At 17.6% G+C, this 25,985-nt stretch overlaps 4 protein-coding genes across 4 annotated transcripts, besides 36 other annotated features; 1 reads left to right on the top strand and 3 right to left on the bottom strand. All coding sequences in view use genetic code 6, as the record gives it.

The window, feature by feature from the left end:
• Positions 1 to 2: 2 nt before the first annotated feature.
• Positions 3 to 506: a microsatellite.
• Positions 507 to 1,133: 627 nt separating this feature from the next.
• Positions 1,134 to 1,168: a microsatellite.
• Positions 1,169 to 2,835: 1,667 nt separating this feature from the next.
• Positions 2,836 to 3,730, top strand: IMG5_103350 (pq loop repeat family protein; the record flags this gene model as incomplete). Its single annotated transcript, XM_004035172.1, has 3 exons — positions 2,836 to 2,979; positions 3,021 to 3,146; positions 3,188 to 3,730. 3 exons carry the CDS (start codon positions 2,836 to 2,838, stop codon positions 3,728 to 3,730), a joined length of 813 nt encoding a protein of 270 aa, XP_004035220.1.
• Positions 3,731 to 3,904: 174 nt separating this feature from the next.
• Positions 3,905 to 3,946: a microsatellite.
• A 21-nt stretch (positions 3,947 to 3,967) lies between these two features.
• Positions 3,968 to 3,999: a microsatellite.
• An 89-nt stretch (positions 4,000 to 4,088) lies between these two features.
• Positions 4,089 to 4,127: a microsatellite.
• A 1,129-nt stretch (positions 4,128 to 5,256) lies between these two features.
• Positions 5,257 to 8,195, bottom strand: IMG5_103340 (threonyl-tRNA synthetase, putative; the record flags this gene model as incomplete). Its single annotated transcript, XM_004035171.1, has 3 exons — positions 5,257 to 5,621; positions 5,660 to 7,620; positions 7,667 to 8,195. Coding segments are annotated over 2 exons (2,325 nt in total), but the record flags the coding sequence as incomplete, so codon positions are not given.
• Positions 6,276 to 6,315: a microsatellite.
• A 1,024-nt stretch (positions 8,196 to 9,219) lies between the features above and the next one.
• Positions 9,220 to 9,299: a microsatellite.
• Positions 9,220 to 9,302: a microsatellite.
• A 64-nt stretch (positions 9,303 to 9,366) lies between these two features.
• Positions 9,367 to 9,413: a microsatellite.
• Positions 9,368 to 9,435: a microsatellite.
• Positions 9,386 to 9,496: a microsatellite.
• A 14-nt stretch (positions 9,497 to 9,510) lies between these two features.
• Positions 9,511 to 9,545: a microsatellite.
• A 27-nt stretch (positions 9,546 to 9,572) lies between these two features.
• Positions 9,573 to 9,610: a microsatellite.
• A 2,145-nt stretch (positions 9,611 to 11,755) lies between these two features.
• IMG5_103330 (kinesin family member 6, putative) lies at positions 11,756 to 14,537 on the bottom strand (the record flags this gene model as incomplete). Its single annotated transcript, XM_004035170.1, has 5 exons — positions 11,756 to 12,083; positions 12,134 to 12,249; positions 12,327 to 13,057; positions 13,105 to 13,203; positions 13,355 to 14,537. 5 exons carry the CDS (start codon positions 14,535 to 14,537, stop codon positions 11,756 to 11,758), a joined length of 2,457 nt encoding a protein of 818 aa, XP_004035218.1.
• Positions 12,420 to 12,453: a microsatellite.
• Positions 13,208 to 13,265: a microsatellite.
• Positions 13,213 to 13,249: a microsatellite.
• A 940-nt stretch (positions 14,538 to 15,477) lies between the features above and the next one.
• Positions 15,478 to 15,517: a microsatellite.
• Positions 15,518 to 16,273: 756 nt separating this feature from the next.
• Positions 16,274 to 16,321: a microsatellite.
• A 16-nt stretch (positions 16,322 to 16,337) lies between these two features.
• Positions 16,338 to 16,397: a microsatellite.
• Positions 16,345 to 16,412: a microsatellite.
• Positions 16,413 to 16,537: 125 nt separating this feature from the next.
• Positions 16,538 to 16,572: a microsatellite.
• A 374-nt stretch (positions 16,573 to 16,946) lies between these two features.
• Positions 16,947 to 16,987: a microsatellite.
• Positions 16,949 to 16,997: a microsatellite.
• Positions 16,998 to 17,204: 207 nt separating this feature from the next.
• Positions 17,205 to 17,231: a microsatellite.
• A 155-nt stretch (positions 17,232 to 17,386) lies between these two features.
• Positions 17,387 to 17,424: a microsatellite.
• Positions 17,425 to 17,472: 48 nt separating this feature from the next.
• Positions 17,473 to 17,555: a microsatellite.
• Positions 17,556 to 19,186: 1,631 nt separating this feature from the next.
• Positions 19,187 to 19,224: a microsatellite.
• Positions 19,190 to 19,224: a microsatellite.
• Positions 19,197 to 19,232: a microsatellite.
• Positions 19,233 to 20,258: 1,026 nt separating this feature from the next.
• Positions 20,259 to 20,320: a microsatellite.
• A 203-nt stretch (positions 20,321 to 20,523) lies between these two features.
• Positions 20,524 to 20,569: a microsatellite.
• A 1,245-nt stretch (positions 20,570 to 21,814) lies between these two features.
• Positions 21,815 to 21,863: a microsatellite.
• Positions 21,815 to 21,866: a microsatellite.
• A 942-nt stretch (positions 21,867 to 22,808) lies between these two features.
• Positions 22,809 to 25,552, bottom strand: IMG5_103320 (n-terminal domain protein; the record flags this gene model as incomplete). The annotated part of the gene is made up of 4 exons (XM_004035169.1): positions 22,809 to 23,367; positions 23,415 to 23,486; positions 23,533 to 24,665; positions 24,794 to 25,552. 4 exons carry the CDS (start codon positions 25,550 to 25,552, stop codon positions 22,809 to 22,811), a joined length of 2,523 nt encoding a protein of 840 aa, XP_004035217.1.
• Positions 23,488 to 23,525: a microsatellite.
• Positions 24,688 to 24,771: a microsatellite.
• Positions 25,553 to 25,820: 268 nt separating the features above from the next.
• Positions 25,821 to 25,850: a microsatellite.
• Between the last annotated feature and the right edge of the window lie 135 nt (positions 25,851 to 25,985).

The raw sequence follows: 25,985 nt of genomic DNA, 5'->3' as shown, positions 1-25,985 counted from the left end.
ATGTACAAGTTCTATCAGAATCATTTTTAAACTTCCCAATAGGACATTCTTAAACACAAATAGTATTATCTAAATAAAATCCTTAATTGCAGCTTTAACATATATTTAAACTTGTACACGAAGAACAACTATTATCACATGAAGTACAAGTTCTATCAGAATCATTTTTAAACTTCCCAATAGGACATTCTTAAACACAAACAGAGTTATCAAAATAAAATCCTTAATTGCAGATTTAACATATACTTAAACTTGTACATGAAGAACAACTACTATCACATGAAGTACAAGTTCTATTTAAATCATTTTTAAACTTCCCAATAGGACATTCTTAAATACAAATAGAGTTATCGAGATAAAATCCTTAATTGCAGCTTTAGCATAAAGTTGTACTTGTACACGAAGAACAACTAGTATCACATGAAATACAAGTTCTATCTGGATTATTTTTAAACTTCCCAATAGGACATTCTTAAACACAAATAGAGTTATTGAGATAATATCCTACGCTACAATTTGTACATGAAACTTCATTAATACATGCAGAACATCCACTTTAACAATAATAAACTGAAAATATGAAATCTCTTATTCCTAAAGATTCATTATCTGGCCTTTAATCAGTAGTAGCTTTTATTTTTATTTTTATATTTTATTAACTATAATTTTATTAATAATTAAATTAAAGATATTCTTCTCCATACGCATTTAATCCGCATAATGCATAAGGACCATAAATATTTGGTTTTTTTTCTATTTATATGACTTAGTCATTTATTAAAAAACTCATATAGTCTATATTATCCCAAGAATCTATCAATATATATTTAAATTATACCTGTATTTTATATAAAGGATTAGGTATATCAACTGAAATATTCATATTACAGCTAATTGAACATATATTATATCCACCTAAAAGTGATTATGAGGAGCAAGTACTTATCCATTAGGTACCAAAAAATGAAGAAAGAATAAAACCACAATCTTGAGCATTTTATTAAGTAAAATATTGTTAGTTTAGACATTATTTTAAAATAGTTTAAGGCCTTATTAATAATATTAAATAAATTTATATAAATATTATAAAATTATGATATTTATTTTAAATTAATTTTTCTTTTTTAACCATTTTTAAATATATATTTATTTAAATAACTATTTATTTTTATTAATAATTATTAAATTTAATAAAATAAATATTATTTAACGTATAATATTATTTAAAATAAAAATTATTGATTTTTTTATAATTTTCTTTCATTTTTGTTTTTATTAATTATAATTTAATTATTAAGTCAGCTGATTAATCTATTTTAATTTTGTCAATAATATGATTAATTATTGATGGATAATTTAAAATATTTTCTTTTAATATTATATTGAAATAATAAAATTTTAAAAGATATAATTCTTAAAATTTTATAAAAAAATAATTAATTTACTTACATAAATCTAGTTATAAAAATAATAACCTTAATTGCAGCTTTACCATAAAGTTAAATTAGTATAATTTAACACTTGCTATTATATAACGTATAGATTTTATTTAAAGCATTCTTAAATTTCCAAATATAACACAATTAGAGTTATTTAGATAAAACCCTTAATTGCAGATTTAGCATAAAGTTGTACTTGTACACGAAGAACAACTAGTATCACATGAAATACAAGTTCTATCTGGATTATTTTTGAATTTTCCAATAGGGCATTCTTAAACACAAATAGAGTTATTGAGATAATATCCTACGCTACAATTTGTACACGAATCCGCATTAATAATGCAGAATATCCATTTAAAAAATAGTAAACCCAAAATATTTAATCTTTTGTTCCTAAAGATTAATTGTCTGCCATTACATCAGTATTATTTTTTAGTATAATTTTATTAATAATAAAATTATTTAAATTCTTCTCCATACATATTTTATCCTGTATATTACATAAGGACCATACGAATTTGGCTTTTTACTATTTAAATAACTTAATCATTTATTAAAAAACTCATATAGTTCAAATTACATCATAAATTTATCAATATATATTTAAATTAAATTTATATTTTAAATAAAAAATTAGGAATATAAATTTAAATATTCATATTAAAATTAAGGTAACCTATATTTATATCCCCTTAAAACTCAATCTTATTAATTTTATTAAGTAAAATATTTTTATTTAAAACATCATTTTAACATAGTTAAAGATCTTTTTATAGTATTAAATAAAGCTAGATAAATATGATAAAATTTTATTATTTTATTTTAATCATTGTTTTAAATATATATTTATTTTTATTTAAATGTAATTAATTTTAATAATTTTTTTATTTTATTTTGTTAATAATAATTTATTTAATTTAATTAATTAATTAATTTTTTTTAACATTTTATTCATAATTCGTAAAAATATATAAATTTTAATTATTAAAAATTTATCAAAAAATATTAATTTAATTAAACATTTATTTCTAAATTAAAAGATTAAATATAATTAATTATAGATGAATAATTTACAATTTAATTGTAAAATATAAAATTTTATAAGTCATAATTTTTAAAAAAATTATATAATAAATTAATTATTTATTCATCAAAAATAAAAATTTAATTATTTATTTTATTTTATTCTATTACATTATTTATATTTTTATTTATATTATAATTAATCATAAAATTAAAAAGAATATTTTAATGATTTTATTTTTTTTATGTTTTTATTTAATATAAATAATTATATTTAAAAATTTTTTAAAAAAAGTAAATTAAAAAAAAATGAATAAATTGTTTTTAATATTTTTAGTTTTATCTTTAGTTTTTTGTTCTTCTAAAACTGATGTAATAATAACATTCATACTATTATTTTTTATTATAAATTATAAAATAGAATAAAAAATATAAATACTTAGTATTTACTGAATAATGTTATAATACATATTTTGTAAACCATTAATTAACAAATCCAGAATGTTTTAAATTAGTAAAACAAAAAAAATACAAAAATATATCCAAAAAAAAAAGACTCTCTCAAAAACTTTAGGAATAGCTATTGTTACCTTATCAACTATTCTAAAAGTACCATAGATTATTAAGATAATTTAAAATAAATCAGTTTAAGGCTTATCTTATTCATCTTTGATTTTTGAAGTAATAATATTTAAAAAAAACAATAATAAATTAAAAATTAGTGTCTCCTTTATCTTTTTACTATTAGTTATAATCTTTATATTTAAAGTCCTTTTAGTTTATACGGAGAAAATATTTTTATAATTTTCTAAAATATCATTATTATGTGTCTTTTTAATGTATATGATAAAAAATTTTCATTATTTAAACTTATTACAACTTTTATTTTTATTGGAGGAATTTCAGCACCTCTATTGCTTTAAATTGTACCAAAATAAGCCTTTGATTTATCAATTATAATAAATATGATTATGTGTAAATAAATAATTAATAGAAAATATATTTTTTATAAAAAAAAAGTTTCATGTAGCAGATTACCTTAAATGATAAAAAATTTCAAAGATAAAAGTACTGGATAGCTTGCTCTTGCAACCTTCTTTTTAAATTTTAGTGGAGCTATTGCAAGAACTTTCACTATTTTTACAGAATCACCAAATATGCTTATTTTGATTTCAAACTTTTAAGCTGTAATACTGAATGGAATAATCTTTTTGTAAATTCTTTTAATCGGAAATAGATAAAATAAGAAAATTAAAACTAATTGATATATATTTACAAATTCTTTAATTTTTTTTTTTAAAAAAATGTTTATTTTATTGATAAATATAGTTTAATAAATAATAATTTTTTTATTTTTATATTAATAATAATAAAATATCTTATATAAAAATTATTATTGTTGATAAATATATAAATTTTTATATAATTTAAAGATATTCAATATATATATTATTATAAAATAAATATTATATTATTTAAAACTATGAAAATGTATTTTTTTTTATTTATTTTAATAAATATTTATTTAAATAAACCATTCTATTTTCCATTTATATTAATTTTATTTTTATATTTATTATTCTTAATTGAAAATACAAAAATTTAATTTCTTAGTTTATATAATTTATTTTATGTAATTTTTTTATTTTACTTAATTTTTTTTATAAACTTCAAAAAAAATAAAAACATCATTATTATTCTTCTTTAACAGAAATAATTTTTTTAATTGTTTACAATTTATCTTGAAGATTATTTTTTTCGCAAACTTAATTTTCTAACTATTTATATAATTCATTCCACTGCATAAAATTATATTATTATAATTTTTATTTATATAATATTACTTATTTCTTTAAAATGTTTATTTAAAATTAAAGCCTCTAGTTGTCGTTTTCTAAAGTTTAATTTTCATTCATAATTTATTCAAGCTTAAACAAAAATAAAATAAAAATAATATAAATAATTTTTTTTATGAAACTTATTGATTATTTTCTTGTTTATAATTATTAATAATTTGATAATTTTAGCAATTTCTTTATCCAAATTAGCAAGTTAATTTTTTAATTTAATTATAATTTATAAATTAAAATATTAGCTTTATTTATAAGCACTAACTTTATCATTTAAATTTTTAATAATTTAATTCTATTCTTCTATTTAATTATGAGCTATTTAGAGTTGTGATTTTAAAAAAATTCTGATTTGTTTTAAATTTAAAAGCTATTAGAAAATCTCCTAATCTTCTTCGAATTTTTATTATTTTTCTTATTTTAGTAAAAACTATTTTAATGATACAATATCTATTTATTCGTTTTTTTAGTTTTTTTATTTATATATCTTTTCTAATTCATTTTACAATTACTATTAAGCTTTTAAAGCTATTGAATAAAATATTATTTTATAACCTAAAGGAGATAATATTAATTTATAAAATATTTTGTTTACTAATAATAATTTTAATATATCTTTATCTTGTAAAAAAATCAATATTTTTTATAAAATAAGTGTTTTTGGTAATATAAAAATTGAAGCTTTTGAATTAATTTAGGCTTTTTATTATTAAAATTATTAGTTTTTCAAAACAATTAGTTTATTAAGTTTTCCTAATACTTATTATATTTAATTGTTTATATTTTGTTTCTATATTTCATTATTATTTTATTAAAGAAACATTTTTATTTTTATATAAATCTAAAAAATATATATAATATATACTAATAATTTAATAAAATATTAATTTATTTAATTAAACTAACAAAAAAATATAATTATTAAAGGTAATATTTTTTCTTAATTATAAGCATAAATATGTTTATTATAATTTTTTTTTGAAAAAATTCCCCCGAAAAATAATAACTCCTCTCATTTACTTTCTTACTTTTTTTAAACAAATTTAAACCATCTATGAAGATTAGGATAAATTTTACTATCAATATGTTAATTTTTAATTTTTTAATATTCTTAAACATCGATATCTCCTAATTCAAACCCTTCCTCTTATAAAAATACTTAATTTTAAAGAATATTATCTATTTTTTTGAATTCTTCATTAATACTACTTTTGAAAGCTTTATTCCATTAATTTTATTCAGCTTTAGAAGGAGGAATATTAATAGATTTAAAGAATGCAATTAATTCATCTATACTGAATTTACCCTAATATATATATATTTAAATTATATTTATTTATTTACAATTCTTTCTTATTTATCTCTTTCTCTTAAATCTACATATTAACCTTTTTTTTCTTCTTCTCCTACTACTGCTATATAATTGAATTATTCTAATTAAGCATTTCTAACTTTTTTATTAAGAGTGCATTCAGAAACATCGACATAAGCTTAAAATCCTTCCAATTTCAAACGAATTTTTATACTTTCGCAAAAATCACTAACTTTACTAACTATACTACAAATAATAACCTATTTAGGAGAAAGCCAGAAAGGCCATTTTCCAGCAGTTTATTCGCAAAGAATAGCCAGGAATCTTTCAAAAGACCCAATTACAGCTCTATGTAAAATAACAGGTCTTTAAAAACCTAATTTAAGATGATGCTAATTAACAACATATTTCTTATCTGATTAATGAGTATTCTAATGCGAATGTTAAGTATCTTAAGAAAATTATGCGTCTTTAGATTATAATTTACTATTAGAATTATTATTTTATTAATCTACAGATTTTTTATCTACTCTAAGCACTTCTCTTAAATCTTAATGTCCTCCATCTTAGTTTTTTTTTCTTCTACGATTTCTTACTCCATAATTTTTAGTTCTTATTTTTCTTCTGGTAAAAGGAAATTATCATCCCCTTATTATTTACTTTATTATTCTTATTTTTTTCTTTATTACTCGATTTCGTCTTTACTCTCATTTGCTCTATATTATAAATTAAATCTAATAGGTAAATTAAAATCTAATTAAATAGTTCCACATTAATGTCCTCTTTTAAACGCATCGTATAATTAAATATCTATTTTAGGTCCATAAAAAGCCCCATCCCCATGTTTAACAGTCCAATGCTTTCCGAAGGCATTTAACCCTTCTCTTAGTGAATTTTCAGCCTAATCCCATTATTCTTTTTCCCCTAAATAACACTCTGGTCTCGTAGATAATGCTAAAGTATACTCAAAACCAAAAATACTATATATATAATCAATAAAATCTAATGCATTCTTAATTTCTTCCATAATCTAGTCCATAGTACAGAATATATGAGCATCGTCCTATTAAAATCTTCTCACTCGAGTAAGTCCTGACAAAGCCCCATGTACTTCATTTCTATGTAAAACTCCAAAATCAGCATATCTTAGAGGTAAGTCTCTGTATGATCTTTAAACTGAATCAAAAATAAGACAATGCCCTGGACAATTCATAGGTTTTAATCCATGAATTTCATTGTCGCTATTAACGAGGAACATATTTTCTTTATATTTTGTCCAATGTCCTGAGATTTTCCATAGTTAAGAATCATACAAGTTAGGTGAAATAACCTCCGAATAACCTCTAATTAAATATTATTAACGTAAAACTTCCATTAATTTATTATATATGCAAGCTCCATTAGGGTAAAAGAAAGTACAACCAGGAGAAAATTAATGAAAAGTAAATAATTCTTGCTATTTTCCGATATTTCTATGATCTCTTTTGGCTAATTCTTCCTATATTTTTACGTATTCTTCTAATTGCTTTTTAGAAGGAAATGAAATTCCATATACTCTTTATAGAATATCATTATCTTTCTTCCCAAGCCAATATGCAGATGAGTTTTTTAAAACTTTAAAGGCTTTCACTCTTCCAGTATTAGGTAAATGTGGACCAGTGCATAAATCGATTAATTTTCCGCATTTGTAGGCTGTAGTAATTGCGTTTTCTGGTATTTTATTAGTTATTAATTATACTTTGAAGGGATTATGTCTGAATAATTCCAAAGCTTGAGCTTTTGTTAAATATACTTTTTGGAAATTCTGTTTTTCTTAAATAGTTTTTTCGACTGTTTTTTCAATGTTTTTGTAATCACTTTGGGTTATTTTGCATTCTCCCATGTAAGAATCATAAAAAAAACCATAAGATAATGCTGGGCCAATACATAAATGAGCTCCGTAGATTAATTCGATTGATTATCCTAGTATATGTGCGGAACTATGCCAGAAAACCTATATTTTTATATATAAAATTGGATTAATTATTATTTTTATTTACTTATTTTCCTAAAGGATCCTCAAAATCTACTAGTTCTAATTAACAGTCTCCTTCTAAAGGTCTTGTTAAGTCATAAACTTCGAATTTTCGTTCAGTTTCTCCATCACAGCATAGATCGCATTACTCTTCGTCAATATTTTCGTCAGCTTCAGGGTCTATACATTAACCGATTTTCGATAAAGGGTTTTCGTATTTTTTGGTATAAGTAATCTTAGCTGCGTGTACATTTTCGGCTAATTTTTTAGAAATACCAGTAGCAATAATTAAAGGGGTAGTTTCAAAAGCTCTTCCTTTTAATTATTTTCCATCCTTTAATGTTATGGTTATTTCAGGCTTTTCACATCCAGACAATAATTTTTATTACTCTTCGTAAATAGAGTCGAAATATTAACATCTTTCGTCCAAAAAAGAAGAATTTGATGTTTATTTAAAGGCTCCACCAATTAAACCTTAGTTTTATTAGGCGATTGTACCGTCGGTAAATGTGGTTTTTTTTCCAAGATCGGCCATTTTTTTTATTTTAATTTATTTTTATAGTTTTTAATTTTCGTTTAGATATTTTTTTTATATATGTTAATATAAATATATGTATTGTATATATTAATTTAATTATAATATAACATAAATTTTTATTCGTATTTAAATAGACAATTATATTTTTAATTTTTATTTAAAATAGATATATATAATTTAAACATTTTACAATGGAGAGTAAAAAAAAAATTTGCTAATATATTAATTATATTTTATATTTTTTATAATTTGCAAAAAAATAATTTTTTTTTTTTAAGATTTATGAAAATAATAAATATTTATTAAATAATAAAATTAAAAATTATACAAAATAAAACCGAATTTTATGTAAAAATTAATATATATAAAAAAAAAAATTTAATAATTTTATTTATATTTAATATTATAAAATGAATATAAAAATTTAATAATTAAATTAAATGTATTAATTTATTAAAATTACGATTAAATTTTTAATGAAATTATTAACCAAAAATTAATTGAAAAATAAATGAGAGAAAAAGAAATATTGACTTTTATATTATTATTGTGTTTTTAAAAAAAATTAAAAACACAAATAATAAAAAAAATTGCTAAATGTATTTTATAAAAAAATGTGAATATAACTCCTAAATAACAAAATCTTAAAATTTAAGTTTTGAATATATTATCATATATAAATTATTATATATAAAAAATAAATATTGATTAAAATAAGTAAGTATAAAAATATTTAATAAGTAGAATATAAAGAATAAAAAATAATATTTACAGAAAACGAAAAATGAGATAAAAATAAAAATTAGGATAAGATAAAAAAAAAAAAAATTAAAACATAAAAATAAAAGAAATATAAGTTATTAATTAAAAATAATTATAAATATATTTTTATTTAAAATAAAAATGTAGGGATAAAAAGAATAAAAATAATGAAAAATAAAATTATTTATTAAATATATAAAAAATAAAAGATATTAAAAGTATTAAAATATGTATAAAATAAATTAAATTAATAATAAAAAGAAAATATAAAAAAAAAGATATATGTATATATATATTTATATAATATAAATATTATTTATATTATATTATATATATATTTATATATTTATATTTATATTTAAAAATATCTTAAATATAATTATTATGATTTTTTTTTTTTATAATATTAAATTGAAATTTTTAGATTTATATATATTAAATATTTTATATATATTTATTATTTTATATTATTATAATATATAATTTTATATATAATAAAAATATAAATTTAATTGATATATTTTTTAATTTTATATAATATTTATTTTTATTTTAATGAAACATTAAAAAAAAAATCATAAATATATAAAAAATAAAAAATATAAGTTCAAATTAAAAATTGTATTTTTTTTTTTTTTCTTTTTAAAATATTTTTATTTATTTAAAATACAATAAAAACTTTATTTATAAATTATTTTATAAGATTTGTATTATTAAAAAAAAAATTAATTAAAAAAGATTTAAATCTTTTATATTTTATTTTATATTTTGTTAAATAGAAATATAATAAATAATTAAAATAACATCAAAAATAATAAAAATAATATTTATTAAAAATAATAAGTTAATATTAATAATATATTTTTTTTAAACAAAAACACAAAAAAAATACGATTACAATAAACATTTTTTAAATTTAAATGTAATATTTATTACTTATTAAATTTTTATGTTTATCAGTATTTAAATTTTAGATTTTTGAATACTTATATTTATTAATAAATCATATTAAAAATACATCAAAAAATTATTAATTAATGCCTTTATTAAAAATATTATTTATTAAAAAATTTTAAAAATATGTGTTTATTCTTTCTGCATTTTAATGGAAATTCATTGATAATTATATTTTGCTCATTATCATTATTGTCGGATATAATCTATTTTTATTGGGTTATAATATGAAAATTTATATTGATATTCCTATCCGATATTCAAAATATAAATATAATTTAAATATATATTGATAGATCCATGTGATTCAACGGATTATATTTTTTTTTTAATTAAATGAATAAGTTATAAAAAAAATAAAAATCAAATGAGAATAAATTTTATTAATTATAAAGATTTTCATATGGAGAAGAATTATAGGAATTTAATGATTACGAAAATTATAGTTAATTAAATATAAAAATTGATATAGTATATATTACTAATAATGCAGCAAACAGTTAAATTTCTACGAATAAGAGATTTCTATTTGCGGGGTTTTTTTATTTTAAATTGATTGTCTGCGTGTGTTGATACGGTTTCATGTGCAAATTATAATTTAGGATTTTACCTAAATAGCTTTATTTGTATTTAAGAATGTGCTATTGGTAATATTAAGAATGATTTAAATCATATTTAAAATTAAATTTAATATAAATTAAATTCAAATAAAAATAAAAATAAAATTTTTGACAGAAAATAAAGAGGATTATAATAAATTTTGGTTAATATATGACTTAAAATAAAATAATAATTTATTTATAAGAAAACACAGAAAAATATAAATTAGATTATAAAGTAATTGAATTATTTTAATATGCTATATAAATTTATTAATATAATTATTATAATAAGATATATTTATAACAAACAAAACTTACCTATATATAATAAACTAAATATTCTTAAAGCAATCTTAATATAGAAAATATAAATAGATGAAATTTGAATAGATATATACTACTAAAATTATATATATTGTATAAAATGAATAATTTTCTTCATTAAATAATAAAATATTTATTTATAAAAGGAATAAATAATCGTTTTAAATTTACTATTTTTTCATTATAAAGAACTTAATCTATAAGAAATATATAACTTTTAAACGCATATAATTCAAATAATTTTAATTTAAAAAAATAATTATCAATTATAAAGCATGGGCTAAAATTCTTTTGTTCATTTGATTTAATAAAATCTAATTTTATATTTGAGGATAAAAGTTGTATTTAAATTTAATTTAAGAATTTTCGATTATATACCTGTCAAATAAAAAAAAATCAAAGAAATTAAGAAAACTCGAAAAAAAGTTTTATTTTTTAATAAACTGATTGATAAATATTAGTGAACTTAAATAAGGAAATAAAAGTACATATGTCTTTTATTAAACTTTGAGAAAAAATCTGTTTTCATATTTACAAATCTTTTTTATTTTATTAATAATATAAATTTATAATATTTGATATTAAAAAATAAATATATATTTTTATTGTAAATTTTAATACATTAAATAAAAAGTTTAAGAAAGAAGAAAAAAATATATATATAAAAGTTATTAATCAACTTTTATTTGGTAATAAATTTTTATTTTAACCTATAAACTTTTTTTTATTTAAAAATTATATAAAATAAATATATAAATGGACATTAAAAATAAAATCATAAATTATTAATATTTATAGATAATTTAAAATTTATAAGAATATAGTTAATTATATTTTAATATATATATATATATATATAAGCTCAAATATATAATTTAACATCAAAAAAAAAATTTTAATACATTTTTTTAATTATTTTATTTTATTTCACTACTCAGTTTCTATATATTTCATCTCTAGCTTTATAAAAAGCTTAAAGTTTTTTTTCTACTTCTTTATCATTAATTTTACTTACCTAAATCATACTAGTATTAGCACTAGTATTATTATTATTAATAGTAGTAGTGTTATTATTTATATTAGTTAAAATATTACTTGTAATACTTTGATTTTTCAAAGTCATTTATTATCTTTATTAAGTCATAACTTAAAGCCACTTTTCAAAATCTTATTACATTTTGTCTTTATTTCTTTATAGTAATTTTTATATATTTTCGATTTCAGCTTTAATATCTTTCAAATAATTAAAGTTTTCTTTATATCTATATCATTTTTTGTTTTTTAATATAAAAAATAAAATATAAATTTTTACATCTTTTTTTATTCTTCAATATTATTTAATAAATTAACCTCTTCAGGATGTTTATAATCTTCATTTTCTCCTTCTAGAAGTCCTTTTAGGGCTCTTTCTTTTCTTAAATCTTCAATCTTTTATAAAAATATAATATATAATAAACGAATATTACTTCGTAAAAAAAAATACAATTATAAAATAAAATAAATACAATGTTTTTCATCTAATCAATTTTACTTCTTGCATTATTAACTTATTATCCTAATTATCTCGCTTTTTCGAATTTTTCTTTCAAAACATTTTTATTTTCTTCCATAACTTAATTTTTTCTATAACTTTTTCTAAAAATTTCAAAACAATTAGCCCTATCCATTAACTATTCGTTAGTGAGATTTAAAGGTGCTAAAAGCATTTCATTTACTTCATTATTTTACAAAAGTGATTATCTAGCTTATGTTAAAATAGATTAAGTATGAAAAGTATTGACATCTTATATATTTTCTTTTGTTTTTGATTCTAAATTATTGGGTTATACATTTTTTTAATACTTTTATTAATTTCCTATTATGCTTTATTATAATTATTCAAATTAAGGAAAATCGATTTTTTTTGGAGAATTTTATCTTATTAAAGAATTTTCATTTAAATTAATTTCGTTGTTTTCTCTATATACGGGTACACTAATACTTGCTCCTTTGTTTTTATTAACTAAATTTAAAAGAATCATTATTTCATTATCTCTTTATTAAACAAGTAACTTAAGTTTTTTAATTTCTTCCTCTAAATGATTATATTGGACATTTTTTAGTGTATTTTAAGCATTTTCATTTAAACCGCTTTGTTTATTAATAATTTAATTTTAAGGATTATTATTTTACTTTAACTAATTATTTATTTTATGTTTCATTTAATAAAAACATTCATTAATAAATAATCTGTCACCTAAAAAAAAATATAAAAATATAATTAAAATAAAAAATATGTATTACTTAAAACGAGTTAAAAGGAAGGATCTGAATGATTAATATATTCTTCAACTTTTTATCTACAAATATCTATATCATCTGCATCTAATTTATCTTTAACATCTATTAAATAATAAATAAAGATATAAAATAATATAAATATATAAAAATATATGAAATGTATATTTGTATATATATATATAATAATATCTTTAATTAATATATTTATTTTAGACAATATTATTATTTATATTATAAAAAAAATTATATATACTTTCTCCTTTTAACAAATTAATTTCTGCCTTTAGTTATGCATTTTCCCTTTTCAGTCTTTCAATAATAACTGCAGGATCTACTGCCTCATTTTTAACTACATAATTTTTTACCAAAGCAACCCTTTACGCAAATTTGCAAGTCGAAATACTTTCTAAAATATCTGGTTCTTCGGCACTTATAGTAGAAATCATTTTCGTTTTACAATTTCCTCCTAAAGAGTCTCTTAAAATAAGCGTCATTAGCGAATTTCTATAGGGGACATGAATATTTTCTCCTTACGCCCTTTTATTTAAACATACTATAACATGTTCTAAAAAATGCAAGCTTAAATTTATATTTCTTGCCTCTTTTTCCAATTTTCCTTCTATTCCTGTATTTTTAATTCTTTCAGAACCGGAAAGATCCACCAAATGAATTCTACTCATAGTTTTTACATCCGAATCAGTTTTTCTACTTTCTATCATTATCGTAAAAATACAATGTGACCTAGTCGAAACATCATTTTTTGGAGTTTCGCAAACCGCACGGTTTACATCACCTATATATAATAAATTTAAGGCATCTTCTTCATTAATTGCTTTATGTATTGATAAACCGCTTAATATAATTTCCTCATTTTCAGTTTCACGGGGAATTACGGCTTTTAAATCTTCAATTTTTTTTGCGGAGTGATTTTCGTCTAGGAGGTCATAGCCTTAATTATTGTATATTTCTATATATGAAATTGATATTTGGAAAAAATAGTTATCTAACTTTTTAGTTTATTAGAAAATATAACTCAATGTTCGAGGGATTATACCTCGATCTTCATAACTATCAGGCCCTCCGGTCATTGTAAAAGTTTTACCAGAACCAGTTTGACCATAAGCAAATATAGTTCCATTAAATCCTTGTAATGCAGAATCGCATACTTCTTGGGCAATGCTTTTGAAGACCTTTTCTTAAGAAGATTTTTAATTCAATAATTTATCAAAAGCAAATGAATATGTTTCTTTACTATTGTTTACGTAACCTTATTAGATGTCTTTAAGGATTTTAAAGTCAATTTTATTATCCTCTTCGAAGGTATCTATATTTTTTATTATTAACTTATTTATTTATTTTATTTTACTTATTCCTTGGTATGTTTTTTTTGTTGGACGAACTCTTAAATATATCTCGATTGCTTTATTATTTTACATTATTTTTAATGTTATTTAATATTTTATAACTATATATTAGTTTTGTTTTTGTTTAAAGTTATTAAAATAGTATAATTTTTTAAAATTTTTTGTTTGAGATTTAAATATTATTATTATTTTTTATATTTAACATTAGTCTTTTTATATTAAATAATTTTATATGTAAATTTAAAAACTTTATTAACTTTGTTTTTTATAAAATTTCAATATTTTCTTTTTTTATATTATGTAAAAATTTATTATTTTTTAAAAAAAAAACAATAAAAAACTGATAATTAATTATTATTTTTTTATACTTCTTTTTCACTTTAGGAACAATTTTTCGAAAAGATCGCATTATATATAGGTAATAAAAATTACTTTGAGATTGAATTCTTAATATATGAAAACACTATTTTTATTATTTTCTAATTATAATTCGATAAATTTATCATTTTTTGTATATATATTTATGATTTCGTTTTTCATTTATTAAAACACATTTTCTATTTAAACATTAAATTAATATCCTTTTAATATTATAATTTAAATAATTATAATATAATTATTTTATCACAACTATAATTATATATTCATATCAATTGTTAATTTTCATTTATCCTATTAATATTTATTTGATTCTATTATGAATTATTTTTCATATAATTTATTAATATAATTACTCCTTAATTATAATAATCAAATAATATAAAAACAATAATTCAAAATTACTTCAAATTATTTAATTCTTAACAAGAATCACATTATTTCAAATTAATTAAATTTAATAAATCATCAAGAAAATAAATTCATTTATTGTAAATTATCAACAACTTATTTAAGCAAATAAAAGCCTTCGAAACATTATTATCAATAATAATTTAAAACAATTGAATATTAAGGGCATTAACATTAACCTAAAATTCTATTTCCAAAAGGCCTTTAAAAGTTATGCCGTTAACACATAATTTACATTTTTTGCCACAAAATAAACATTTTTTTTTACTTGCATTTTTATATTTTTCTTCTAGAAAATCTATTAAGCAAATTTGGTTCTCAAAACAATAGCCTTAAAAACAGTTTTAGTATGAAGTTAAACTAGTACAATTTTCATATTTTCTATCACATGAAGTAAAAATTCTATTTGAATAATTTTTTAAACTTACCAATAGAACATTATTAAACACAATTAGAATTACTTTGATTAAATCCTAAAGTACAATTAGTACAAGAAACGGTATCAATACACTCAGAACATCCATTTAAACAATAAAAAATATAAAATATGAATTCTCTCATTCCTAAAGATTCATTGTTTAGTTTTTCATCAGATGAAACTTTTAATTTAAGTTTTATATTTTATTAACTATAATTTTAGGAATAGTTAAATTGAGTAAATTCTTCTAAATTTATATAAATAATTTCCGGATAATGCATAAGGACCATATAAACCTTGAATTGGCTTATTTACTGTTTAAATAACTCACTCATTTATTAAAAAAATAGCATAGTTATTTTAATCATAAAAACATATCAATTTATATTTATATTTTAAATATAGGATCAGGAATATCAATAGAATTAAACATATACATATATTATATCCATATAATAATGATTATAAGGCACAATCAAATATCTATTAAGTGATTTAAAATTTAGAAACAATAAACCAAAATATTGAGTATTTTATTATGTAAAATATTGTTAGTTTAGATATTTTTTAAGATTTTAAATGACTTAATAATGGGATTAAATAAATTTATATAAATATTATAATAGTAAATCTATATAAACATATAATATTGATTAAAATCAATTTTTATTATTTTTAATTGAAAATAATTTATTCTTTTTAATTGAAAAAAATTTATTCTTTTTTTATTTATAAATAATGACTCTTTTCTATAAAATTTCGTATTTAAGAAGCTTTATCAGAATTAAAGTTCAATAATATTATTGAATATAATTAGTTTTATTATTTATTTGAAAAAAATTAATAAAATCTTTTTTTTGTTTTATTTTTTATTTTTTGGTTTTTTCATTTTTTGATTTTGGTTTTTCAATTTCTAAATTGTATTTTTATATTTAATTATATATTTTATATATAATATTTTAATTTTAAGTAATTTGAATATTTATTATAACTTGATTATTTTTTTAAAAAAATAATTATTATATAAATTAAATTCGTATAATTAAAAAGTTTATATCAGTTAAATATTTGATTAAATAAAATAAATTATAATATTTTTTTTATTAAAAAACAAATAAAATCTTAAATTTTTTAATCAATAAAAAAAAGAAAAGTTTACTTTCTTTATAAAATAACTAAAAAATTATAATTAAAATTAAGAATATATTCGAATTTTAAGTAATCTTATTTATTTATTTATATATTAAAATAAGAAATAGTGCTTATTTTAATTGTAAAAATATTGTTAATAAAATTAAAAATATTCTAATAAAATATATAATATTTTTTTTTAAAATAATATAAAATAAAATATAAAATTTAAAAAAAAAATGAATAAAATTGATAATAATACTGACGGTAAAACAAAATAATCTTTTTTTGTATTAAAAAAAATAAAATAAGTATATTATTTTGGAATAAATTCCTGTTCACCTAATTTTGAATAATAAAAAGGTTAAAATTTAAATAAGTAAGAAAAGAAAATATAACTTATTTTTTTATTTTAATTTTTTTATTTTCTAATTATAAAGATATATTTAAAAAGTAGATTTTTAGGATTATAATAATGATTTTTTTTACGGTCGTAAGTAAAAGCAAAAAAGACATAATTTTTAAAAAATATTTTGTGGAGCAAATTTTACAATACTTTAAGATAGTAAAAAATTTATATATATATAATTAAAAAATAAATTTTATAATTAGAAAAAAATTAATTATGGTCATTTGGTTAGGGTATAGACGGGTAATTAGGAATATGTAATATATATATATATATATATAAATATATATATATATATATATATATATATATATATATTCATATATATATATATATATATATAATTATACGTTTTTTAATATATAATAATAAATTAAAAAGCTTCAACTCCTTACTTATAAAAATAACCATCTTAAATAAAAACATATAATCATGAAAAGTAAATACAATTTCTATAAGTTTCATGTGGAGATAACTATGCATTGTCTTTAACAGGTTTAATTAAAAAAATTAAAATTCAAAAATTAATTTAAAAATAAAGATAATAATAAAATTTATGCTTGGGGTGATTGTTAATAATATAAACTATCAATTAAATCATAATAAAATATTTTTATGCCGATTGATATAACCCAAAATGCAATAATAAACACATTAAAAGATGATACGAAAATAAAGAAACATAATCAATAACAGAAAGTATTCAAATAGAATTTATATCAACTGGAACAGAATATTCTTTTATAAAAACAAATGATAAAATAATCGCATTTGGACTTGATTTAAACGGAAGGATTGGTATCGGAAACATAAAAGAACTTCCTATATAAAGCATAATATGGAAAAATTTAGAAAAAATTGTAATTAAGGGAATTTCTTGTGGAAAAAACCATTCTATTTTATGGGATGAAGAAGGTTCTGTATATAGTTGGGGGCTTTCAAACAATGGAAAATTAGGACATCCGATAGAATATGGATGTAAATTTGAATAAATATAATCTTTTCCGAAAAAAGTAAAGGAAATTTAAAACGAGAAAATTGTATAAGGAATTTGCACTAATAATAGTACCTTTGTTTTAAATCATAAAGGAATTTTATTTTGCTGGGGTTAAGGAGATTTTTCATAAAGAGAAAACAGAAATATGATGGAAAAAATTTATCCAAGAAAAATTAGTATACTAGATTAGAAAATGAAAGAAGGTATGGTTATATTATTAATAATATAAAATTTTAATAATTTATATTCATATGTATGAAATTATTAAAGTAAGGTTGATCAAAATTTGCGGAAAATATAATAATATGGCAGCTATAGATTATTTAAATAGAGTATATACTTGGGGATAAAATATAGAAGGATGTCTAGGTCATGATGATAATATACAAGAAGAAAAAGAAGAAGTTTTAATTCCAAAAATGATATAAGAACTTAAAGACAAGAAATGCATAGATATTGGATGTGGAGATAAATTTACAGTTGTTATTATAGCGAGGAAAAATACTGCATTTTAAACTTAATTTAAAAAAGAATTCGAGAATTCTATAAAGTAAGAAGCTATGAAATAAATAAAAATTATAAAAGATTATAATAAAATAAAAATGTAAATAAAAGATGATTAAATATTAAATTAATAAGAAATTAATAATGATATATATAAATAAAATAAATATGTATAAAAAGGTATTAATTATAAATTTAAATATATGTATATAAAAAAATAAATAAATGTATATGTATATATATAATTTTTATTTATATATATATATATATGTATATTATTTTTATAAAAAATAAAAGAATAGAATTTGTAATAAAAATAAGTTACAGAAGAAGAAGTTGAAAAAATGAAGAAAATTTATACTTTTTGTAAAAATTAAGTACCGAAAGAACTTAAATATTAGAAGATTAAAGCAGACCTATTTAAACTACAATAAATAGTTAATAATTTAATATAATAAAAACTTAAACTTCACAACAACAAGAAGAAGAACAAGAACAAGAAGAACAAGAATTAGAAGATTATTTTTAAAACTCTAAAAATTTAAATTGTATCGAAAAAAAAAGATAAAGTATTATATAATCAAAAAGTATATAAAAAAAAAATTAATAATATTATAATCCCACATATACCCCTAAAAGTGAAGTTTTATAAACCCTTTCGAAATTTTCAAATAATTTCTATGTAAAATCAGTAGCAAATAACCCTTATATATAAGAAATTGCCCAAGTAGAATTTGACAAAGCCTCAACTCAAATTTTCTACAAGCAAGAAAATCTTTATTTACCTATAAATAAGACATAAACAGAATAAAATAATGAAGATTTAGAACCTTTATCTTCTTCTTAAATAAAAAAATAAACTAATTTTTAAAATAATTCTGAAAGACCCTAATTTATGTCTTAATAAGTTGATTTAATGAAATATGAGTATATAGAGATGGTTAAGTAAAATAGAGAAAATGACCATTTATTTTTTTTAATTGAAGATCCTTTTTAAGATAATAAATATATTCAAAATAAACTTTAAATGATATAATATAAACGATAAATAGAAGAAAAGAAGTAAAGGAATAAAGAAATTCTATAAAAAATATAAAAAGGATAATAGTTGGCAAATATTTAATTTCCTGAATTAAAATAAAACTTACCATGGATTCAAAATACATTAAAAAATTAAAAAAGTATTCTCATGAATTAATATTGTCAAAGTCTAGATTTTAGAAATATATTATATTAGAAAAATAGAAATAAATATTTGCCTAAAAAAGACGAATAAACAAAAATTTAAGGATAAATTTTAAATGAGAAAATTTAAAAAGCAAAAGAAAAAAAAGAAAATCTTTTTTTATAAAAACATACGGAAATTGTTGATAAAATTTAAAAAAATTCAAAAGAATTTAAAGATTTTCAAGCATTAAATAAACACAAGAAAATTATTTTAAATAAAAAACTTCAAGTTTTTCTTTTTTATTTAAATACGGAAAATCTATTTTGTTTTATTAAAAAAACAGCCTAATAAGGTCTAATTTATAGAAAAAAAATGTTTAAAATGCATATGAAAATAAGAATTATATAAAATGCATATAGAAAATATTTAATTAATAAAAATATTATTAAAAAATTAAATAAAAAAATATATTGTTTTTTTAAAAGAGTAATTTTTAGATTTAAAATTAATAAAAGTATTAAAAAAAAAAAAAAATTTTCTTAAATTATAGCGAGACATTTTATTATTTAAAATATTAAATAAAAGATTTATCAAAAATTAATTATTTATTTAAATTCAATAAAAAGGTAATATAAAATAATAATATATATATATAAATAATATATATATATATATATATATATATATAATTAAATTTTTTCTTTTATTATTATTATTTTTTTTTTTTTTTTTTAAATTAAATAAAATTAAAGTATATTATTATTATTATTATTATTTTATAAAAAATAAATAAGCATTCAAAAATTTTTTTAATGGATAAATAATCAAACAAATTATTAAATAGGAATTATAAATTAATAATGTGATTCTTTAATTGCTAGTTTATATAAATTTTTAGATTAAGATCTTTATAAAATTATAAAAAAAGAATATACAACAAATAATTACTAGATTTAAGTTTATCTTAATTAATTAGATCTTAATCAATTAATAAAGAAGAAAACTAATAAATAATAATAATGAAAAATAAAACAATTTTATGACATACTAGGAATTTAGAAACTAAGTAATTTTTATATATTAAAATATATTTATATTAAAAAATTAATAATAGAAATCTCCAGTAAAGATAATAAATGTTTTTGTTTAAATATAAAAATAATTATCATTAAGTTCCGAAAATGATATAAAAGAAGAAACTATTTTACCTTTTACTGTCCATAATTTAAAAATTTAACTGCCAATAATATATAGATTAAAATAAGAAAGTGAAGCTGTTCATTAGAAAATATTCTAAAAGGCAATTTAATGGGAGATAAAAATAAAACATAATTTAATAAAAAATTATCTTAAAATGAAAAGAAAACAATACTCTATTTAACTTTAATAATATTATTAATAATTAAAAGATTTTATTTAAAAAAGTAAAGAAGAAGTTAATTTAGAAAGAACTTAATTAATGCTCAGAACATGTCCTTAAAAGTTACATTTATTTTAAAAAAACGAAGATTATTAATATTAAATTTAAGAAAATAGAAAAAGAAAGGAGTTTAAAGTAAAATTAAAATAATAATAAAATACATAATTTATATTTTTAGCAAAGTATTATATTAAAGATCATCTACCTTTTGGATTTTAATTACTATAAATAGCTTCTTAAATGAAAAACGCGCCAAAAAAACCTACTTTTAGGATAAATCTTTCTTAAAAGTATTTATATTGATTATATATTTTTATTTTTATTTATTTTTTTTATAAATAAAGATATTTTTAAGAAGTTATAATGAAATAATATCATTAAAAATTTGAAAAAACATATTTTTATCTTGCTTAAATGTTTAAAAAAAATAAACAGGATAACCATAAATAGAAGATTGAAAAAAAAAATAGACATATATATATATTGTATTTAAATATATTTAAAAAAAAAAACAAAAAATATAATAAAAAAAATTCAATTAAAAAAATAATCAATTAAAAAATAAAAAGATACATAAAAATACATATAAATATATATATCTATATATATTTAGTTTTTTATTTACAAAAAAATTAAATGATATTTAAACTTTTATAATTTTACAAATTTAGCACTTTTATCTCAAATGAATTTATAAAGCCAGGTAGAGGTTATTCTTTAGAATTTACAAGCGAATACATATCAAAGAAAATTTTAAACGATACCGCCCAATAAAATATAGAATTAATGCTTGGTAAATATCTAACATCTATTAAAGATACCAACTATAAATAAATTTAATTATTAACTACTTAAAACCTTTAAAAAAAGACATTTAAATGGATGAATTAGGTAAATTCAAATAAAGACTATAAATTTCATTTAAGTGATTTAGAAAATTAAAAAGTAAATACAAAAAGTCAATAATTATAAGGCTTTTATGCTTTTAATTTTATTTATGGACTTAATTTACAAAATATATAGCCTTTTAAAAGCTACATTAAGTTTAATTTTAAAGACAATTATAAATTAAGGAGAGTATTCTTTATTAAAAATTTAAATGTTTTTTCTTTATATAAGTATTAATTGGCTTATGGAGAAGCACTTATTTTCTCGCAATAGTAATTAAAAGTAGTAAAAAAGAGTTATTCGGAAAAAAAAGACTCAAAATTTAATACCTACCATGGATACAAAGTAAATTTCATTGCAGATAGTTGGAAAATGGATGAATTACCTTTAGGATTAATGGATAATCCAGACGAAAATATGATTAAATAAGCATTTTTAAGATGGAAAATTTGTGATATTAATGACTGGATTATTCAAGATACTAAAGATCCTGTATAAATGATATATAATAATATATTTTAAGAATAATGAAGATAAACAAAATAATTATAATTTAAAATACACACAAAAATATATATATATATATTAGATATTTGTTTAATTAATTATTTTATATTTTTCAATATTTTAATCCATTCCACCAATTTTAAAGTCTTTTTTTATTATAAACAGGTAATATAATATTATTAGTCTAAATATTGTATAATTTGCTATATTTAACATAAATAGGTTCAAACTAATACCTATTTTATGAATAAAAATCATACAAAAACACAAAGCAGTCAAAAAAATTTTAAAAAGAATTTTTTTCTTCAAATTTTTCTTAAAAATTAAATAAATTTTTCTTTTCCAAATTCTATTTACAATAAAGATTAGCCATAAAAATGCATGTATTACCTAACAAATCCGATTAAAACTAATAAGAATAAGTACTCATTAATAAAATATCAGAAAAAAATATACTAAATAAATATACACTAGCTTCCATTTTTAATTAACTTAATTTTATTTTCACAAAATGTAATACTGTTGGTATATTTAACTCGAAATCTAATAAACTTAAAATCTTCTTTTCCATATCTAATAATTGTTAAGTATTATATTCATCAGCTGTTATATATGCATATTCATTTGCATTTTCTTATTTATAATATTCTTTAGATTATTCATTAAATACACTATAAATATATTTATATATATATAAATATTAAATTTATTTAATTACTCAGCAATTTTCATACAAACAACACCAACTAATTATAAATTTTATTTACTTAATTTCATCTATTATAGAATTCTATATATATATATATATATATATATATATATATATATAGTTTTACCTGTCTACATATTAAATGCAATAATGTAAAGTTTCTTCTTCCAATTAAAAATGTAAACTAACATCCATTAACCAATCAACTAAAATTACTCTCATTTGCTCATTTATATGTTCTTATTTTTTCATATAAAAAGGTTCTATTTTTAATTTCTATTATACGTTTTACAAAAACTTATAAATCTAACCTTCCTAAACTATTTATTCTGTATGTATTTCCTTAAAAAAATCATGTTCTAGGCATTCTGCGCATGATATTCTTTCTTTAGGATTAAGTTTTATCATTTTACTTAATAAATCCATACCAAGAGGTCCCAAACAATTCGCTAAACTTTTCAATTTTTTAAATTCAACATCTCTTTTTGGCAACATAATCTTCTTCAATCTCTCCTCTTTTCCACATGCATCATTAATATCCACCATATCCCACTTTGGAAACATTAAATTATAATCCTAATTATCACACATATCTTAAAGCACAGCCGTAGTAGGAGAACCAAGAAGCTTAAAAACTATAAAAAGTTACTTAATTTCCGAATCTCCCTAAAATAAAGGATCTCCAAGTACACATTCTGCTAAAAGACACCCCAAAGACCACACATCAACTTCTTAAGAATAAATAGATTTTCTCAGTAGTAATTCAGGGGCCCTATACCATAATCTTCTGGCCTCCCGACTTGATCTCTCTCTATCTTTTGGATCTTCAGGTGTATATGGAATATGTGGGAATGTAACTTATCTAGAAAGAGCAAAATCTGAAATTTTAATAGTGTTTTTTTCATCTAGGAGTATATTATCAATTTTTAGGTTTCGGTGCAAAATACCATTTTAATGTAAATAATTAACTCCAAGAAGTATTTAATGAAAAGTTTTTTTTAAAAAAAGTAAATTTGTTATTTATTCATTATTATTATTATTATTTATTATTGGATTTTTTTGTAAATATTCTTTTAGATTATATGGTAATTATTCATTTACTATTTATACATAAACACCATTTATTTCAGATTCTTTTAATTATATAATGTTTGGGTGTTTTAAATTTTTCAAAATACTTAATTCTCTTAATATTGATGTTGGAATACCATCATCTTGACCTGCATTGCTTATTTCTACATTTATTTTTCTAATTATTACCTTTTTTATGTAATATAAAAAAAATATTTTTATTATATTTTAAATATTTTTTAATAAATTATATAAATATATATATATATTTTAATATTTTTTATTATTTTAATATTATAATTTTTTTTTTTTTATACTTTTTCATCATTAAAACGAGAAATTGCCCTAAAAAGCTTTCCTTTAGATCTTCTTTCTACTATAAGCGATTGCTTCTAATATTTGTCTGAAATTGTAAATTTTTATATTCTTGCAAGATATTACCAAAATGGCTTACTTTTTAGGTACTAATAAAAAAATTAGTTTACTTTTATTATATTTGTATAGATTTCGTATGGTGAAAAATACGTTAAAATCTATATTATAAGCTCATTTGGAAGATTCTATATAGATAAATTACTCGTAAAAGATATTATATTTTTTTTTTAGTGAGATTTTACAAAGAAATCTATTTTTTAATATTTCTAAAGAGTGTTTATTAAATTTTAGTTGTTTTCTTAGGTCTTTACTGGGGAAACTGTATCTCTTGTTTTTGTATCGGTAATTTTTTTTTAATCATTTTTTTTATTTATGAGAGAATGTTTATAGTTTTAAATTATTATACTTTTAGTGAATGATATATATTAATATTTTAAATTTTTTTTTTTTTGAATATTTGCAAATTAATATATTTATTTTTAAAATTAAAAATATTAAAAGCATTAATAGGTTTAAAGATAAAATTATAATTTTTTTATATTTTATTTTTATTATTAAAATTTAGGAAATGTAAAAAAATATGTAAATTTTTTATTATATGCATTAATTTCAAATATATTAAAAATATAATATATTTGTAGTTAAATAAATTTATAAATTTATTTATATATCACAAATAATACATTAAATCTATTAATCATATAATAAATATATATAATTTATTTATAAATTACAAATAAACTATTTAATAATATATATAGATGCTAAAATTCATTAAATTTTTTTTATTATTTTTCATGAATTTATTATAAAAAATATAAAAAAATATTTTAATTTCATTATAATAATAGAAAATACATATATAAATTTTAATATTTATATTTATAAAATATTTATATTATGTAAAAAAAAAAATAGTAAATATTCATTAAATATTTTTATTTTATAAAAAAATCATTTAAATAAATTAATTAATTAAAAAAATTAATAAAAAAAATTTCTTACTAATATATACATATACATAACAAAATTATATATAATTCAATTTTTTTATTTAAATTATAGTTGCTATTATTAAAATATTTATTTAATTTAATATTTAAAAAATAAAATAACAATTTTCAGAAATTTTAA

This window comes from Ichthyophthirius multifiliis, assembly GCF_000220395.1.
Source record: "Ichthyophthirius multifiliis unplaced genomic scaffold scaff_1120509250859, whole genome shotgun sequence".
Taxonomy (NCBI): Eukaryota; Ciliophora; class Oligohymenophorea; order Hymenostomatida; genus Ichthyophthirius; species Ichthyophthirius multifiliis.
Note: the sequence above shows the minus strand (reverse complement) of the source record. Positions and strands in the feature narration are given on the sequence as shown.